The sequence below is a fragment of the Corvus hawaiiensis genome, chromosome 14 (assembly GCF_020740725.1).
Source record: "Corvus hawaiiensis isolate bCorHaw1 chromosome 14, bCorHaw1.pri.cur, whole genome shotgun sequence".
NCBI classification, from domain to species: domain Eukaryota; kingdom Metazoa; phylum Chordata; class Aves; order Passeriformes; family Corvidae; genus Corvus; species Corvus hawaiiensis.
In genome coordinates, this window is record NC_063226.1 from 14,685,478 (window position 1) to 14,703,933 (window position 18,456).

The 18,456-nt window shown below is 44.5% G+C and overlaps 1 protein-coding gene across 5 annotated transcripts in view; it reads left to right on the forward strand.

Moving 5' to 3' along the window:
- COL4A5 (collagen type IV alpha 5 chain) overlaps nt 1–10,806 on the forward strand; it is an 81,708-nt gene extending 70,902 nt beyond the window's left edge. For 3 of the 5 annotated variants that reach the window (XM_048319111.1, XM_048319113.1, XM_048319112.1), the window contains 11 exons: nt 322–330; nt 1,683–1,816; nt 2,165–2,237; nt 2,386–2,457; nt 2,830–2,958; nt 3,276–3,374; nt 4,648–4,860; nt 5,202–5,379; nt 5,962–6,076; nt 6,375–6,547; nt 8,052–10,806. In XM_048319111.1, the coding sequence (XP_048175068.1) occupies nt 322–330; nt 1,683–1,816; nt 2,165–2,237; nt 2,386–2,457; nt 2,830–2,958; nt 3,276–3,374; nt 4,648–4,860; nt 5,202–5,379; nt 5,962–6,076; nt 6,375–6,547; nt 8,052–8,133 (1,277 nt within the window). In that variant the 3' untranslated portion in view covers nt 8,134–10,806. The remainder of the gene's footprint in view (nt 1–321; nt 331–1,682; nt 1,817–2,164; nt 2,238–2,385; nt 2,458–2,829; nt 2,959–3,275; nt 3,375–4,647; nt 4,861–5,201; nt 5,380–5,961; nt 6,077–6,374; nt 6,548–8,051) is intronic. The other 2 variants (XM_048319114.1, XM_048319115.1) reach the window with 1 other exon arrangement.
- The last annotated feature ends 7,650 nt before the right edge of the window (nt 10,807–18,456 follow it).

The window sequence follows — 18,456 nt, forward strand, 5'->3', positions numbered from 1 at the left end:
AGCTGTAATGTTAAAGCAATAACACATTCTCTAGTGAAGCTTTAAGTTTGCTATTAAATGAAGTGTCAAATTAGTTTCAGTAGAGCCTAGTCACCAGAATAACCTGTATCTGAAAATACCTGTGTTTGTGTATTCATGTGTGGTTTTATGCATGCGTGTGGATTATACTGTAAATACAAAATATGCTGGTGAAATGGGTTGTTGTGCAGTGTATTTGCTGTCATCTGTACTATTTCTAACTAGTAATCTTGTTTTGTACTGTGTGATGTCTGACCCTTCTAACATCGATCATTGGGCTTTGGTGAACTCTGATCCTTCCAGGTCCTCCAGGTTAGACTCTTAACTCGGGCAATTTGTTTTACTGCATTGCACTTGATGTAAGAGAAACAGATGTTTTCCTGTAATTCTGTGATTGTCTTTTTAAGGGCTGTGGTTACCCTGCGGACCGTATGTGTTTGATTAGCATGCCCCAGATGGTAACCTGGTATTATTATGCATGTATAAAAGAGCAAAATGAATACAGAAAATCCTTGCATGATGGGATGTTTTCTGTAGCTGAAACTGCTACAGGGTATGTGTGAAATCTGGTACAAAATTGCTGTTGATTTTAAAAGGGAAGGAATTCTATACTCAAATTTGCATGCAGAAATACAAATCCTCAAATTTATCCATTGAGGATGTCAAAGGAGATGTTAAGTTATTCAAGGTTGCAGGAAAATGAAAATTCAGCACACTGATAAATGTTAGATTTGTACTACAGGAGAGAGTGTCATAGCACTGTCCTGAAAAGAAATCCTTTTGTTAATCCAATTACGAGATCTAACTTGTAAAATGTTATAAGCTGTTGCTGCACTTGCTTATGGTTTATTTTGTCACAAATTAATACTGGTTACCTTCCATTTAGATGGTGGGACAAAGGTGGAGGTCTCATCTTTCAGTTCTCCAGATATCAAAGTTTCTTTTATAGCTACTGCTTTGCTTTGGATTAAGGTGGCTATAGCAAAGGCAAAATATTTAAAGACCAGTCCAGTTTTTCTATTAGATTTGCACAGTGTAATTCTACTAAAGATAAAAAAGTCAGTTGGAGGGAGAGTTATTCAACATAAGGAAGGTTCTGCAAATCAGGTTGTTAACGTAGGCAAGGCAGAATGATGAGCTTCCTGCTGCCCAGCAGTCAGGAGACAGTACATGTGTGCTCTTTAATAGGTATGTCAAATTGTGACAAAAAAGCAGCAGTGTTTTACAGTCTTGAGGCTAGCTTACAAAAGGAATTCAGGCTGTTAAGAAGCACTTAAGATGTGGGGAATGTAATGCAGGTCAGCAGAGGGGATATTTGTACCATCTAATTTTGGGTTTCTTGGCTCCCAGTAAAGACACTGGGTCTGGTCACCAGTAAGCTGCTGATGCAGGTGAGCTGCACTGCCTTCTGGAAAGACCTGCTTCATCAGCTAGATAAGGAGCCTTGGTTCCTGATTTGGGTAGTGCAAATAATTCCTCTATTTGTTTTCTTTTTCATTTACTCTGAATTTAGCATTGAAATAGAGCTGGGAAATGAAACCAAAATATCTTTCTTTTTAGTTTCTTTTGGTTTTGTTTTTTTTCTTTAAAACACTGAAGGCACAAACTTGGTGGAGAATGATTGATACATACTGATATGTGCATATTTGTTCTGCAATGTTAAGGTCCACCAGGCCCAGAAGGTCCACGAGGGCCACCAGGCAGTGGAGGACTTAAAGGGGAAAAAGGGAACCCAGGTCCACCTGGCCCACCTGGCCTGACAGGTCCAAAGGGAGACCGAGGACCACCCGGACGCCAGGTAGGAAAAGAAATGGAGTTTTCCTCTAGTTAATTTTTAAATCCAATAAAAATGGAATATATTTGGGTGGAACCTGCAGTTTAACATAATAAAATAAAAGCCAAAATGTGGTAGCTAACACCCTGCCTCTTCAGTTATCCCCCAGTATCTGGGCAGGGTGTCCCTGCTATATTCCCATGGGAGTTGGAGCTGTCAGTTCAGCCTCGTGTTCCCATTCTCACTGACAGCCCCCCTGTGGCCTCAGTCCTCCACAGCCCCCAGTGTGCTTGATTGTCCCCAGCCACCTGTTCCATTCTGGTTCTCTGGAATTGCTGAGATGGGGAAATAACATGAGGTTCTTCTCTCCAGGGGGATCCTGGTCGTCCAGGTCTGAATGGAATGAAGGGCGACCCCGGGGTTCCAGGCGTTCCAGGATTCCCAGGTATTTTACAGGGTATTCCCAGGCATTAACCAGCATTTCAAGTGAAAACCTCCAGACACAGTAACAGCCTGTTTAGGCCATTCCTGCAGCAGATTTTGTAAAACAGCATGTTCTTTCACTGAGTGACTGTGTGAATTTGATGTTTCAGGTATGAAGGGTCCCACTGGACCTGCAGGACCCGCTGGCCTCACGGGCAGCCAGGGACTGCCCGGCCCACCAGGTAGGAGTCCTGGGTAGTGACACTGTCACTTTTGCTCCCCATCAGTGGAATTTGTTACAGGGATGTAGGACTGAGTTGGTCTCAGCCAGAAGTCAAAGTAAAGCGAGCAAGCTCTTCAACACAATTCCAAGCTGTACTTTTTAGCCCCTACAAGTAATTTTAATATATTCTATACTATGTAGCCAGTCTACATAGATTAATTCCTGTGAGAGGGGTCCTTAGAGGGGGTCACCAAGAGCACTTTTTTGTCCTGTATATACATTTATTTTTTTGCAGTGATGGAGCTCTTGGCTTCTAATTTTGAAATAAAGAAACTGTTTCTAATGCTGTGTTCCACCTTGGTTTATCTAATACTAATCCTCTTTCTCTCAGGTCCACCAGGTTTACCAGGTACCATTGGACGAAGCATTGTTGTCAAAGGTGATCCTGGTCCCCCGGGTCCTCCAGGACAGCCTGGGTCCAAAGGGCCACCTGGATTGCCAGGGCCACAGGGATTGCCAGGTATGCTCCAAGGTGGCTGCAGAAGAAATGACCAGAAGTGTATCTGAGTGCAGGTGGCAGTGCCAGTGACATGGCACTGGCTGCAAAGATGAGTTACTGAGCTCAGCAAGAGGCAAGAGAGAAATTCAGGTTAATAGATAAATGCAGGCTTAATAGATAATAGAAAAGCACTGGATTCTACCATGTACATCTGGTTTAGTGGGCTGTTCTTGTCTCATGTATCAGAAAGAAGCAACAGCTGAGTCACTGACTACTTAAAGATTTCTGTAGTGAGATTTCAAGAGCTTTTATTTCAGTTACGCTATTGTGTGTTCTAGGTCCAATTGGTCTCCCTGGTGACCCAGGGAGAGATGGACTTCCTGGTTTTGATGGTCCAGCAGGACGTAAAGGAGAGAGAGGCCTTCCAGGCCAACCAGGTATGGTGTTTATCCTATGAGGATTCACTGGAAAAAGAGACTCTCATTTCTGTATGGAGGCTAATACTGGGAAGTAAGATCTTTGTTTCATGGGAATAATGATAAAATCATAATTTTAGGATTTTCTTAATGCAAAAATATTACAAACGGCTGAACATACTTTGATTTGGAACATTCTCAGCATCAACACATTGCTGGTCATTGCTGAATAACATCGTTAAGTGCTTTCTCTCAAGCTCAATGGCATCCTCTTTGCAGCACAGATGATGCAGAGGAGATAACGAAGATTGTAGGAAACCGAAGAGAGATTAGTAAAATAATTCCTATTTTGCATGGAAGTTACGAATGGGGAAAAACAGACTTCATAAAAGAGTTTCACCAAAGTCAGAGATTGGGCTACCACGTAGCTATTGCTTAGAACCGCTGAACTAGGATTTGAGAAATCAGACTGGGCACTGGGACAGTTTTCTAAAGGTGATAGATATTAAGTAGCTCTCTAGTGCAACTTGTGAGAAAAAGTATTAGAATTTAAACAGTTCAAAAGAAACAAAAATCCACAACACCTCTTTTTCTTTTTTTCTCTGAGCAGCTCTATGAAATGTTAGCATTATCTTAGTGAAAAAATGTAAATAATGACTGCAGAGTAATACAGTCTAAATATCTGTAGTTATATTTCCTGATATTGCTGTTCAAGAACAGCCTTTTCTGATACATTTCTCAGTCATTTGACTCATTTTTGCTCACATTCAAGGCTGTTCTAGCTTATTTCCCCTTTTAGTAACATATTCCAAAACTGGCAGCAACTTTTCTATTCATTTTGATGGGCTTTGGCTCAGGAGTTACCACAGCATGCCCTGGAGTGAGAATTGTCCCTGCTTCTGGCTCTGCCATTTATTTTGTGATCTTGAGCAAGATGTTTCAACATTATCTTAAGCTGCACATGCAGATATGTTTTGGAAGTGGAAAGCTGACTGAAGTCATTCCAGTGGCTGTCATGTCCTCTGCAGTTATCATAGTGCCTGACAGCTCTGAGAGTATTTAACTTCACAATACCCCTACAACACAGAGAAGTGCCACTGTTACAACCACCTATGACAATGTCCCTGATTCAACCAAGCTTACATGAAAAAAAAAAAATTCAGGAAGACAGTGTTAGCAAATATCAGGTGCCCTAACTCACAAGCACTCCATCACAAGACCAACATGTTGGTCCTAAAAGAGGAAGCAATGGTGTTAATCAATACTGTTTGTTGTGTTTCTCTCGTGTGAACAGGTTCACGAGGAATACAAGGACCTCCTGGTCCTGATGGCTTACAAGGCCCACCTGGTCCTCCTGGAACAGCTTCTGTTGCTCACGGATTCCTTATAACTCGGCACAGCCAGACCACGGATACACCCCTATGTCCACAGGGAACATCAAGAATATATGATGGATTCTCTCTTCTGTATGTGCAAGGAAATGAGAGAGCACATGGCCAGGATTTGGGTGAGATAGTCTGTGTGCTCTGTCTTTGAGAGGAAACATGTTGTAGCTGCTTCTTCAATGCTTGGGTTCTATGAAGACACAACAGTCTTGGAGATTTCTTAGATGAGGATGGGGATTGCATACTAAGATCTGCTGTCTCCAGAGGATGCACATTGTAATTCAGGATGAAAGAATGTAAACCAAAATAAAGAAGTGACATTTTTCCCCCCATGTGACAATCTGATATCACTTGCTGTGCACTCACAGGAGGAGAGGAAGGATCCAAAAGTACTGTTCTCAAAGAACTGCTATAAAAAGCAATGAAGTGAAAACTTTGATGTCTTGTATGTCTTACTCTGTAGGTACTGCTGGGAGCTGTCTTAGACGTTTCAGCACCATGCCCTTCATGTTCTGCAACATCAACAATGTTTGTAACTTTGCATCAAGGAATGACTATTCCTACTGGCTGTCGACACCGGAGCCAATGCCGATGAGCATGGAGCCACTGACTGGGCAAAGCATCCAGCCATTCATCAGCCGGTGAGGCACAGCAGGCTGTCAGGTCTCTTAATATCTGGATAAATAGCACAGCTTATCCATGTGTTTCCAACATGCAGGTTGGGTATTAAATGATGAATCTGTCATGTTTTATTCTGGGAGAGACTAGAAAAATAGCTTGTTTTAAAGTATTCAAAATAGCTTGTTTTAAAGTATTCATTGTCTTCAGAGGTTTGTCTCCCTGCAGCAGTGATAACAAGAGGCTGAAACGCTGTGCGAGCTGTCCTCAACCAAGCAAGCTCTGTAGTCACCATGGACAGGAAAAAGAACATGGGAGCCATGGCTTTAGGATTAAGGCGCTCACTTGGGGACTTTAAGCTTCCAGTTTTTGTTTCAGGAACTGCTTCAGTATTTTACCCAATGTAATAAAAATACAGAGAGATTTTGAGTTCCAAAATACTCTTACTGCAGTTACAAAATATGTGAGAAGTAGAAGTCTAGATTAATAGGAGAGCCTCTCACAGGCGAGTTTTGTTCCCTTTCTCAGTGTAAGAATTATTAAGAAAACATACTGCTATTGTATTTTAACATCACATGTTTCTCTGGTACTTCCCCTGTGTCCAGATGTGTTGTGTGTGAAGCTCCTGCTATGGTGATAGCTGTGCACAGTCAGACCATTCAGATCCCTTCATGTCCTGCAGGCTGGGACTCCCTCTGGATTGGTTACTCTTTCATGATGGTAAGAACTGCCTCCTAATCCAGAAGCAGGTACTGCCCACCTGTGTCCTCAGCTGCTTTAGGACACTGATAAGAACTGCAAGGGTTGTCATTTAAAAGCTTTTTACCTTCAGTCACTAGCCAAGGTAGCCAAGATTGACAGGGTTTTCCAGTACACAGATCCCAGTGTCACTGACATTTCTGGAGGTGTCTGACACCACACTATCTCTGCCAAGAATGAACTCTTCAGTAGTTGACTACTGTGCTATTCAATTTTTAACACCTAAGATCCGTGTTTGTGTCTTTCTTTCCTCCACTAGCACACCAGTGCTGGAGCAGAGGGCTCTGGACAGGCCTTGGCATCACCTGGATCCTGTCTGGAAGAATTCCGCTCAGCACCATTCATCGAATGCCATGGTCGGGGCACCTGTAATTATTATGCCAATTCATACAGTTTCTGGCTGGCAACTGTAGAGGTGTCAGAAATGTTCAGGTAAGAAAACCTGTTTCTTGTCTATTGCTTTATTCCAGAAGGAATAAATTCAGTTGCCAAAGAGTTCAAAAGATCAAAAGAGATTTGTTTACAGGGGTATAGGGAAATTGTTTAGCTTGTTTTCCCCCTTGCAACCAGTTTTTCAAGTGTTTCTTTGGTAAGCCTTTAATATTATGTAAAAACTTGCTAGGGCACATTCTGTTTTGCAAGGAGTCAGATTCTTTCTGTGTCAATTTTATTCACATTTTGTTGTAGTACCTCCTCTGAAAGTAGTCCTACTGTGTTTACTATATTCGGAGCACAAAAGAACAATTTTGGGTTTTTTCTTGCCAAACCTTTCAATAAACTCAAATATGTGGAAAGGTAGTTCACAGATATACAAGGGATAGGAGTGAAGGGCATGTGAAGGGCAAGATCAACTCTACTTAAACCTTTTAAGGCAGAGGTTCATATAACTTGTTTTTTAAAATCTTGTATGAAGAAGGTTTCCCACCCTCCATGGCAAGCATTTTTTTCCACACTTTGCAGAAGGAAACAGGATGACATTTTGGCTGCAAGGAAGCCAGTGGCCATTCTATCCTCAGCTTCTCTGCAGTCAGCATTTCAGCTGGAGTCTCTTAACTCCTCCAACTTTTTCCCTTTCAAGTTGAGTACCAAAATAATTTCTTTTTTGAAAAATCATCTCCTTTCATAGAATAAATAGCTACTGCCCTGTTTGTGTGCTGATAAAAAACTTAGTATTCCCACTGCCACCTAATTGAAAAGTGTAGCTTTGTGGCACAGGGCTGGCACTATGCTCTGAGCAGTGTGGCCCCTAAGCTGTTTTTGTGCAACACCTACAATCAGGGTACTTGATGTGATAATTCGTCACTCTTCAGTTTTCTGGGCAGTTGATTATTGGTAATTCACCTGTGAAAACTTCCTATTAGTAACTGCCATGCACCCTTGAGATTTGTCTCTACCATTTTCTCCCTCCCATAAAAATAACTTCCTTCTTCATTCTATTTTTTTAAAGAAACTTTTAAGCATTTGACTTATTTGAGTACACACATATTACACTAATTATATTAATCTCCCATCTTGTTACCCTTTCAAAATAAAAAAGCTACCACTTAAATACAGCTCTGACTGTAGCAGTACTTTTTATGTGTTCTTAAAGTACCCTTCAACCAAGCAACCCAAAAGCCAGAAACAGACCCCAGAAATAGTCTCAAATGTACAAAATTCACCTTCCTCTGTTTGTGTTTGTGCTCCATCACCTGCCAGCCTGAAGCAGGTGCTTAGCATACCTTGGGGACACTGAGACACTGACACAACTGAACATCTGTCACCTGGGGACAGACAGAACCATCACTCTTAAGAAAAACCTCTCCAATTCAGGATTCATTCCCTGCTCACATACTTAAGTGTTACATGAAACTGTGAATTAAGTAGAAGTTGAAATGAACTGTAAACAAAGAAAAAGCTAATCCAACCTTTCCTTTGTGTCCTCCTTTCCAACCAGCAAACCTCAGTCAGAGACACTGAAAGCTGGAGACTTGAGGACGCGTATTAGTCGTTGTCAAGTTTGCATGAAGAAGACGTAACGTCTTGGAGAATGTTTTATAAAACAGTTGAAAATTCCTAAGATGCACTGTCTTCCAGCTGCAACAATGGTGCTACTGTGCAGAAAGAAAAGAAAAAACAAATCCAAACTGTTTTAACCATGCAAATTCAAGTGTACCTCACTCATGTGCCAAACTAAGAGTTGTTCAGTACATATTTGACAACAGGACTAAGATGAAAGAATTGACCTCTTGGAAACGGAAAAGAACACTCGAGGTTCACAGAGGATCGGAAGATGAAAAACTTTCATTTCTCTCCCTGTACCAAAATGGCACCTTTTTGATCAACCAAGAGAATAGAGAAGAACACAACACACTGAGTATGTTTAAAATAACAAGACTGCAGTTTCGAAAAACATTTTTCATGGTGCTACTAACCCTACTGTATCCCAGGTTTTTAATATTAAATTTTAAGCTTATTTCTCTTTGTAAGTAATGAAATGTGTATATTATGTAAACACCTTTTTAATCTAAACTTTCAGTCATTTAGAAACAAACCAGACTGATATAAAAATCCTTATGTCTAAAATTAAAAGATAAGACAGTATTTTATTATGAAATTTGGGGTACAGAGAGAATTTACCCCTTTTATGCCAACTTATTCATTTAATTTTCATTTCATTCCTCAGTTGCCAACCTGATCTATTTGGGGAATGCACAGTTATTCTGAAGTAATTTTGATCAGGGTTTTAAATGTTGTACACCATGCTATCAGTGGTTTTATTTGTGCTTAGAAATCCCAATCCACTTGAAAAGGGGTTTTTTATCTTGTGAAAATATGTGAAATTATTAGCCATATTCTATATCCTTCTTTTAAGAATACAAGTCACATTCACATTTTAGTAATCAGTTTGGTTTAACCAAACCTGTCCTTTGGGAATATCCAGTTACCAAAGCATTTAGGATGATGCTTACGTGAAACTTCAACTCTGAAGTGGTGTCATATGTTTTATCCAAAATAGTATAAATGCTAAGAAACCGGAATAAAATAAAGCATAAGCTGGTGGAAACCTTCCTATTTACAAATTAATCTTTTAATCTTATGTGAATTTATACACATCCACAATGTATTCACAGTATACAGCAACTCTTGTGTATGTATAGTTCACATAAGGCCTTGAAAGATGGTGCATGCAGTCTTTCTGATGTCAGTTTGTAAGAATCCTCCTGTGTATGTCTAAAGAGTGTCACTACTTGTGCAATAGCTGAAAAGTGATCACTTTTGTATGCATGACTGTTCAGCTTCTATGGTCAGAGCGTTTCATTTACCCTCGTGTATAAACAGCTCCCTGACAATGCAGGACTCTGTCAAGTGACAGTACTTTAACATTTTTGTTGTATATTGCCACCTCGACTATCAATACAACCTAACTTGTGAATTACCGTACTGCTCTATATAGGTGATGTGTATTTGTTTATTGAATACTGTTAAGTAATTTATCTGCTAATGGCTGTTCATTCTTACCTTCCAGTTATCCCTGTAAACACAGAGCGTCCGACATCTCCTTGTTTTATGCACATTTGACAAAAGACATAGGACTGGTGACTAAGCAGGTGGCAGAGATATACAATGAGATTGGTGCTGATTTCAAAAGCTTTCAACTAAGTATGAAACTGAAGTTCTTTAGTTTAAAGTGCAAAATATTAATAGCTTTGTCTTTTTTCCATTAGCTGCAGTTATATACGTTGGTAGAGAGTGGGCAATTCAGCAACGTGCATCTTTCAGCTCAGTTTAGTTTGGTTTGCTGATGCATATAGTAATAAACTGAACCTGCTGCTACCTCCAAGTCAGGAACTTGTTACCAAAGCAGAAATAAAATAGTAAGTCTCTTCATGTAAACACAAGCCCTTATCTTATTGCTGGCTCTGCAGAAGTCTAAAATGAACATAGCAGCCAATCCGTAGCCCCAAACAAGCAGAAGAATGGATGCTAAGGCCAAGGAGCTCTCAAAGGAAAGGGCTCTCCCAGCCTTCCCTACCATGACCCCTTCTTGTGTTTACCAGCACAAAGTGTTCAGACGTGGGGACATGGGATAGATTGGACCATGTTTATTCTAGCATTCTTGTAAGATCTGGGCTTCTCTTGCAGCATGTAAAACCAAGACAAGGGATCCCATTCCAGGCTACAGTAGAGAGCACCCAGACCTGCTGGTCTTGTGGCAGCTTCAGGGCCCAAAGCTGTGAGATGACCACAGAAAAGTAAAGTGGAAAGCAGCTGCGCTTTTGAGAGTTCCATTCTGTTCTGGCCCTGACCTGGACAAGAGTCCTGAACCTTAATCAGCTTCAGGCTCAGAATTCCAAAGGAATTTTACTTAGAGAAAAGTTGTCTGGAGGGGAAGGAACATCTTTTAACTTGAGATCTGCAGCAGAGATTCAGGAGATGTTGGGTTAATTCCCACCACACCTTCTGTGCCTTAGAGCAGGTAAATCACTTGACCTGTGTTGGATCGGAGTTACTGATCTATAAAAGAAAATATGGTTATTATTCTCTCCTGCTTCCTGATGCTTAGACTGTAAGCTCCTTGGGGCAGAGACATTGAGGGGGGCTCAAATGTTGGTTGGGGCCTCTAGGTGCTATCCATCACTATATAAACATTAAACTACAGGTAAAAGTTTGTGTTTGCAGCTTTATTATTAAAAAAGGAAAACACTGTGTCCTGGGGTGATGCTATGAAGCCGCTTTATTCCTTAACCCTCCCCTCAATGCCCGAGGGGCAGTTGAACGGTTCAGCCCAAGGGCTCAGGGGGTCTTGGCAGGGCCCAGGAGGGAGTGTGCCGGGAGCACTGTGCTGCTTTTTGGTTTCCTTTGTGTTCCAGCTAGCTGGGAAAAGGTTCTGTTGGGGTTTTTTTCTTGTTCTTTTTTCCCTTTCCTTCCCCTTGCCTCACTGCCTCCCTTCCTTTTGGTCCGGGGAGCCTGTGGGGGCAGCCCCAGTGGGCCCACGGGGTGGCCCCCGCTGGTCCGAGCCCGCGTGTCTGTTCCCTCTCTGGGAATTTGCTGTACTTTGAGGGGTTTTTTTAATCCTGTTCTACCCTATTTTGTTCCTGTGTTAATAAACAGTTTGGTTTCTTTTTCCCGCTTTCACTCCCTGTGACCCATTTGTCTCACTGACGGAGGAAAAGGGGAGGAACACTCATTCTGGAGTGTTTCCTCCTTGAAGTTTTGTCTCGAAGACCAAGACAAATTCGGCGCCCAATGTGTGGCATGTGAAAGTGGAAAAAAACCAAAACATTTTGGTTTGAATTACTTTTGTATTGAGGTACAGCAGTAAGATCATGCTGTTTGATTTAATAATTCTTCTGTGGAACTTAGCTATGAGTACATGTCCACAGCTATGGGCAGTTAGGTCCCTGGCTTACACTTTTTATAAGTCAGGAATAAGAATCAGGACTGCCATTTTGATATGCCTGGTGTTGGTGATTTCTCAAAGTTTGATGAAGTAATGGAAACCATTGAGAATGTGTATGTCATACTGTTTTTCCATTCTGGCCTTGGTAGTTTCCTTTTGGAATGTATTAGTAATTACACTCAGTTTGTTAGGGGAAAAGCAGGGGATGATAATTCCCAGCCCTTCATCTCCCTCTTCCCCTTCAGATCTGGCATGTCACCTTTTGAAGGTGTCCAGTTTCCCCTGGCTGTCAAAGATGCCACCTTATTATTTTATCTAGCAGGGTTCCTCTATGTAGTCTCTAGCTTGTCTAAAATAAGGGCTGAGATTTCCAGAGGGGTTGCCCAGACACCTGCCCCAGTTGTGGAAAATCCTAAGTGGTGTGGGGTATGGGAGGACATAGGCTAGACCCTGAAGCACTTTTCTGACCCAGTAGCCTGGAACTTTCCCCCTGAACAAATTCAGAATCCAGCTGAGGTGGGGAAGTATCTGAAGGAAAACTGCAATAACAACAGTGATGAAAAGGAAAAGGCTCATTGCCATGTGCTGGGTCCTGGCTAAACGCTTACCGCATGCTGCGAGATACTGTAGGGCAGCAGATACAGCCAGAGGAGCAGGAGAATAAGCCAGCAGACACCCCAATCACTCCAGCTGCAGCTAAAGCAGATGGGGAGCCTAAACCACCACCACTTGCCCCTGTCCAGAGAAAGAAACACAAAGCCAAATCCATTCGCCCACTGGATGATGATGGGCAGCCAGGACCTTCACAGCCAGCAGAGGAATTGGAACCTGAAATCATCACTGAGTCCCTGTCCATAGAGAGCCTTCTTGTAATCGCTGAGGAAGGATTACACCTAACAGCCTGATGAAACTATATTGAGTTGGATGGTCTGAATCTGGGATCCTGCTGGTGATGGTACAATTCTGGATGGCACTGAAGCGAGGCATTTGGGGTCTCTGTCATGTGATTTAAGTATCAACCAAGGGATGACAAGGGGGGCCTGAAGCTCTCAGTCTCTGGACACGGCTCTTAAGAAGTGTGAAGGAAAGATATCTGTGCCGGGAAGATCTCCAGCTGCAGCTAAACCCCTGGAAAACCATGGAACAAGGGATTCAATGCCTGAGAGAACTGGCAGTGATAGAGATCACATTCTCAGATAAAAGGTACACCAGTGATGTGGCTGAAACTTGCACGACATGCACCACCAGAACACACCCCTGCTTTGGCAATGATGACGTCGAATGACGGGGATGAGACAGTGAGTTCTATGGTGAGGAGGCTCCGGGCGTATGCAGACACAGTGCATGGCCCAACACAAGCAAGAATTGCAGCTGTGGAAAAGAGTCTGTCAGAGACCATACAGAAGATGGAAGGTAGGATGGACAAGAGTCATCAGAAGCTCAGGAAGGAGCGGAAAGAGGGCCTTCTCCAAATCACATCAGTGCAGACCAGAGGCCCTGTTACCAGAAGCAGATGTCCCACGGCTAGGGAGAGAGGGTGCACCCCAAGAGCTGAACTATGGTTCTTCCTGTGTGACAGTGGGGAAGACATGAGGAGGTGGGATGGAAAACCAACTTCTGTCCCAGCAGCACCGGTGCGTGAATTGAAGGATGGTAAGGCTGAGAGAGGGAGTTCCACCAGAAGGGAAGTAGCAAGAGTTTCGAATGATAACCAGGACTAGAGGGGCCCTGCCTCTAGCCAGGGAGAGACCAGGGAAAATCACGTCTTTTGGACAGTGTGGGCCCGATGGCCTGGCACATCAGAACCACAAAAATACGAAGCCTTGGTTGACCCGGGCATGCAGTGCACCTTGATTCCATCAAGACACATGGGGACAGAACCAGTTTCTATTTCTGGAGCGACAGGGGCATCAGAGCAGTTAACACTGCTTGAAGCCAATGGGAGCCTAACTGGAAAACAGTGGAAAAAACATCCTATTGTGACTGGCCATGGGGCCCCGTGTATTCTGGGCATAGATTTTCCTCAGAGTGGGTATTTCAAAGACCCGAAGGGACTCAGGTGGGCATTTGGGATTGCTGCTGTGGAGACAGAGGGCATTAGGCAATTGAACACCCTACCTGGGCTGACTGAGAATCCTTCTGCAGTTGGGCTTCTGAAGGGAGAAGAGCAACGAGTGCCAATTGCCACCTCGACAGTGCACCGCCGGCAGTATTGGACAAATCGAGATGCTGTGATCCCCATCCACAAGATGATCCGCGAGCTGGAGAGTCAAGGGGTGGTCAGCAAGACCCACTCACCCTTCAACAGCCCCATCTGGCCTGTGCGCAAGTCTGACGGGGAATGGAGATTGACTGTGGACTATCGTGCCCTGAATGAAGTGACTCCACCACTGAGCGCTGCTGTGCCGGACATGTTGGAGCTCCAGTAGGAGCTGGAGTCCAAAGCAGCGAAGTGGTCGCCACTATTGACATTGCCAATGCATTCTTCTCCATTCCTCTGGCAGCAGAGTGCAGGCCTCAGTTTGCCTTCACCTGGAGGGGCGTGCAGTACACCTGGAACAAACTGCACTGGCAAAGGGTGAGGCTCCAGAACATCTGCAGTACATTGATGACATCATTGTGTGGGGGAACACAGCATCGGAGGTATTTGGGAAAGGAGTGAAGATCATCTAGACTCTCCAGGAAGCCTGCTTTGCCATCAAAAAGAACAAAAGTCAAGGGATCTGCCCGAGAGATCCAATTCCTGGGGGTGAAGTGGCAAGACGGACGACGTCAGATCCCCACCGAGGTCGTCAATAAAATCACCGCAATGTCTCCACAAACCAACAAAAAAGAAACACAAGCTTTCCCAGGTGCCATAGGCTTTTGGAGGATGCACATTCCTGAATATAGCCAAATTGTGAGCCCTCTCTATCTGGTTACCTGTAAGGAGAACAATTTCCACTGGGGCCCTGAACAGCAGCAAGCCTTTGCCCAGATCAAGCAGGAAATCGCTCACGCCGTAGCCCTTGGCCCAGTCAGGACAGGACCAGAGGTGAAGAACGTGCTCTGCTCTGCAGCCGGGAACAATGGTCTGTCCTGGAGCCTCTGGCAGAAGGTGCCTGGTGAGACTCGGGGCCGACCACTGGGATTCTGGAGCCGAAGCTACAGAGGATCTGAAGCCAACTACACTCCCACAGAGAAAGAAATCTTGGCCGCCTGTGAAGGAATCGAAGCTGCCTCAGAGGTAATCAGCACAGAGGCACAACTCCTCCTGGCACCCCGACTACTGGTGCTGGGGTGGATGTTCAAAGGAAAGGTTCCCTCTACCCACCATGCCACTGATGCCATATGGAGCAAGTGGATTGGCCTCATAACACAATGTGCCCATATTGGAAACCTGAATCACCCTGGGATCTTAGAAATAATCACAAATTGGCCTGAAGGTGAAAGCTTTGGTCTCACTGATGAAGAGGAACAGGAACAAGTGACACGTGCTGAGGAAGCTCCACCGTACAACCAACTGCCAGCAGATGAAACACGCTACGCTCTTTTCCCCGATGGTTCTTGTCGCATCGTAGGGATGAACCAGAAGTGGAAAGAAGCTGTATGGAGTCCCACATGATGGGTTGCAGAAGCCACTGAGGGAGAGGTGGATCAAGCCAACTTGCTGAACTCAAAGCCATCCAGTTGGCTCTTGACATTGCTGAGAGAGAAAAGTGGCCAAAGCTCTACCTTGACACTGATTCATGGATGGTAGCCAATGCTCTCTGGGGGTGGCTGGAAAGGTGGAAAAAGGCCAGCTGGCAGCGTAAGGGACAACCAATCTGGGCTGCTGAGGAGTGGAAAGATATTCCCACTCAGGTAGAGAAGCTACCTGTGAAAGTCTGCCATGTAGATGCCCATGTCGCCAAGAGTCGGGCTGATGAGGAACACCAAAACAATGAACAGGTAGATCAGGCTGCAAAGATAGAGGTGTCAAAGATAGATTTGGATTGGCAGCACAAGAGAGTTGTTCCTAGCTCAATGGGCCCATGATGCCTCAGGCCATCAAGACAGAGATGCCACCTGTAAGTGCCACCGAGGGGTGGATCTAACCATGGACAGTATCTCCCAGGTTATCCATAATTGTGAGACATGCGCTGCGATCAAGCAGGCCAAGCAGGTGAAGCCTCTGTGGTATGGCGGGCGATGGTCCAAATACAAGTATGGGGAGGCCTGGCAGATTGATTACATCACACTGCCTCAAACCCGCCAAGGCAAGCGCTATGTGCTCACAATGGTAGAAGCCACCACTGGGTGGCTGGAGACCTACCCTGTGCCTCACGCTACTGCCCGGAACACCATCCTGGGCCTGGAAAAGCAAGTCCTTTGGAGGCATGGCACCCCTGAGAGAATCGAGTCTGACAATGGGACTCATTTCAAGAACAGCCTTATAAACACCTGGGCTAGAGAACATGGCATTGAGTGGGTGTACCACATCCCTTACCATGCACCAGCAGCTGGGAAAGTGGAATGGTGCAATGGCCTGCTCAAAACCACCTTGAAGGCACTGGGTGAACTTTTAAAAACTGGGAGATGTATTTAGCTAAGGCCACATGGCTGGTGAACACTTGAGGCTCCACCAACCGAGCAGGCCCTGCCCAATCCAAACCCCTGCATACAGCAGATGGAGACAAAGTCCCAGCAGTGCATATCTTGCGACTCTTGGGAAAAACCGTCTGGATTAGTTCTGCATCAAGCAAAGACAACCCCATCCATGGGGTTGTCTTTGCTCAGTGGCCAGGTTGCACATGGTGGATAATGCAGAAGGATGGAGAAACACATTGTGTACCACAGGGAGATTTGATGTTGGGCGAGAACTGCTTGTAACATTGGAATGCCTGTATCTGTTTGTTGAATGTCACTGCCACTGTTTGTGTATAGTTATGTATATACGTATAAACGTGTTTAAAGTTGAAATGTATTAATTTGGGCATTGAGCAGACGGTATGGAATAAGGAGTGGAATGTCCTGGGGTGATGCTATGAAGCCGCTTTATTCCTTAACCCTCCCCTCAATGCCCGAGGGGCAGTTGAACGGTTCAGCCCAAGGGCTCAGGGGGTCTTGGCAGGGCCCAGGAGGGAGTGTGCCGGGAGCACTGTGCTGCTTTTTGGTTTCCTTTGTGTTCCAGCTAGCTGGGAAAAGGTTCTGTTGGGGTTTTTTTCTTGTTCTTTTTTCCCTTTCCTTCCCCTTGCCTCACTGCCTCCCTTCCTTTTGGTCCGGGGAGCCTGTGGGGGCAGCCCCGGTGGGCCCACGGGGTGGCCTCCACTGGTCTGAGTCCACGTGTCTGTTCCCTCTCTGGGAATTTGCTGTACTTTGAGGGGGTTTTTTTTATCCTGTTCTACCCTATTTTGTTCCTGTGTTAATAAACAGTTTGGTTTCTTTTTCCCACTTTCACTCCCTGTGACCCATTTGTCTCACTGACGGAGGAAAAGGGGAGGAACACTCATTCTGGAGTGTTTCCTCCTCGAAGTTTTGTCTCAAAAACCCAGACACACTGCTTTGAACATTGGAGCCTTAAAATAGTTTTCAACAACCCCTAAACATGATCCAGCTCTGGTCACCACTTGAGCTCCGGTTAAGGCTCTTCTCCTGATGTCTGGTATGTTTTTGCAAAAGCTTTTATTCTCATAACTAATCACGTAGAGTTGGGCTATTTTAGTTAATCTCAGCAGGCACCTGGCAGGTCTGAGCTGTTGGGGACATGCTGTAGCCACTCGAGGGCACCGCGTGGCTTTGGCAGGAGCTGTGACAGCAGCATCATCAGGTCTGGCCCTGCCGGGAGCAGGGAGGGCTGCAGGGAAGCTCACCAGGAGGGGGATCCTCACCCTTGCTTGCCCACTAACCAGGCCTAGTTCTTGTAAGTGCAGGTGGGGCACTGTCAATTGCAACCAGAATGATGAGTGAAAAAGTGCAATTTTTCTAAAGGAATACTAGTTTGAATCCTAAAACCAGGATTTAGCAATCTTGTGCCTAGGCTGGATTTACACTGTTCAAGTGTTAAAAAAAAAAAGGTTCTGCTTAAGGCAGACTTTTCAGTATCTTTCTTCCTTCTAGAAATCCTATCACAAAGAGGAAAAAGCTTCCTTCAACATCATATTCACTTCTAAGGTGGGATTTAAACTTCTTAAGCACTTCTGCAGTCCAAGGACAACCTCTAACTGGAATGGGCACACAGGGCAGTGCAGCAGCACTTCTGTACCCTGAACTAGACGTCACACAAAAATGTTGTGCTGCAGAAGCTCCGAAGCCTGCAGCACTTTGTCCTCTGCTGTAAAAGTCAATTCCTCTCTAGTGACCATTTCCAACAGAGGGTGCGGGAAGGATCTATTTTTAAAAGTAGTTCTGGAACTTGAAAAAAACAGTATACTGATTTTGCAAGGAACAAATGCTCAAGTTCTAAAATCTGATGTTCTGCAATTATTTTCTATACCCAGCTGCTGTATTTTTGTAGTCAGTTTGCTGCCTGAACTGTGCTGCTGTGCCATCCTTGGGACATACCTGAGGGAGGGCTGTTGTGCCAGACTCAAGACTGTGCTGCTGGGAGCAGCATTACATATTTTTAACAGGTCCTTCCCAGAAAACTTACGCTTCAGACAACCCAGCACTGTTGGGCACACAATACTTCTGCTGCCACAGCTACTCCTACTAGAAGCACAAGCTGAAAACTGCACAAGAGACTGGAATAATTTAGCCTTTCCAGGTTAGTCTAATGACAAAAAGCAGGACACCTGCTAATGGGAAGACTGGGGCAGTGATGAGCTCAGGGGAGCAGTGAGTGTTCTACATTTTTTAGGGGAAGTATCTAGAACTCCAAGCTTTGGAAAGAAAGATTATTAACTCTACCCCTTTGCAGCAGACAGGTGAGCACTGCCTGAGGACAGCCTCGGCTGAGGTGGCAGTAACTGGTCAGTACCAGACACCTGCTGTCCCTACA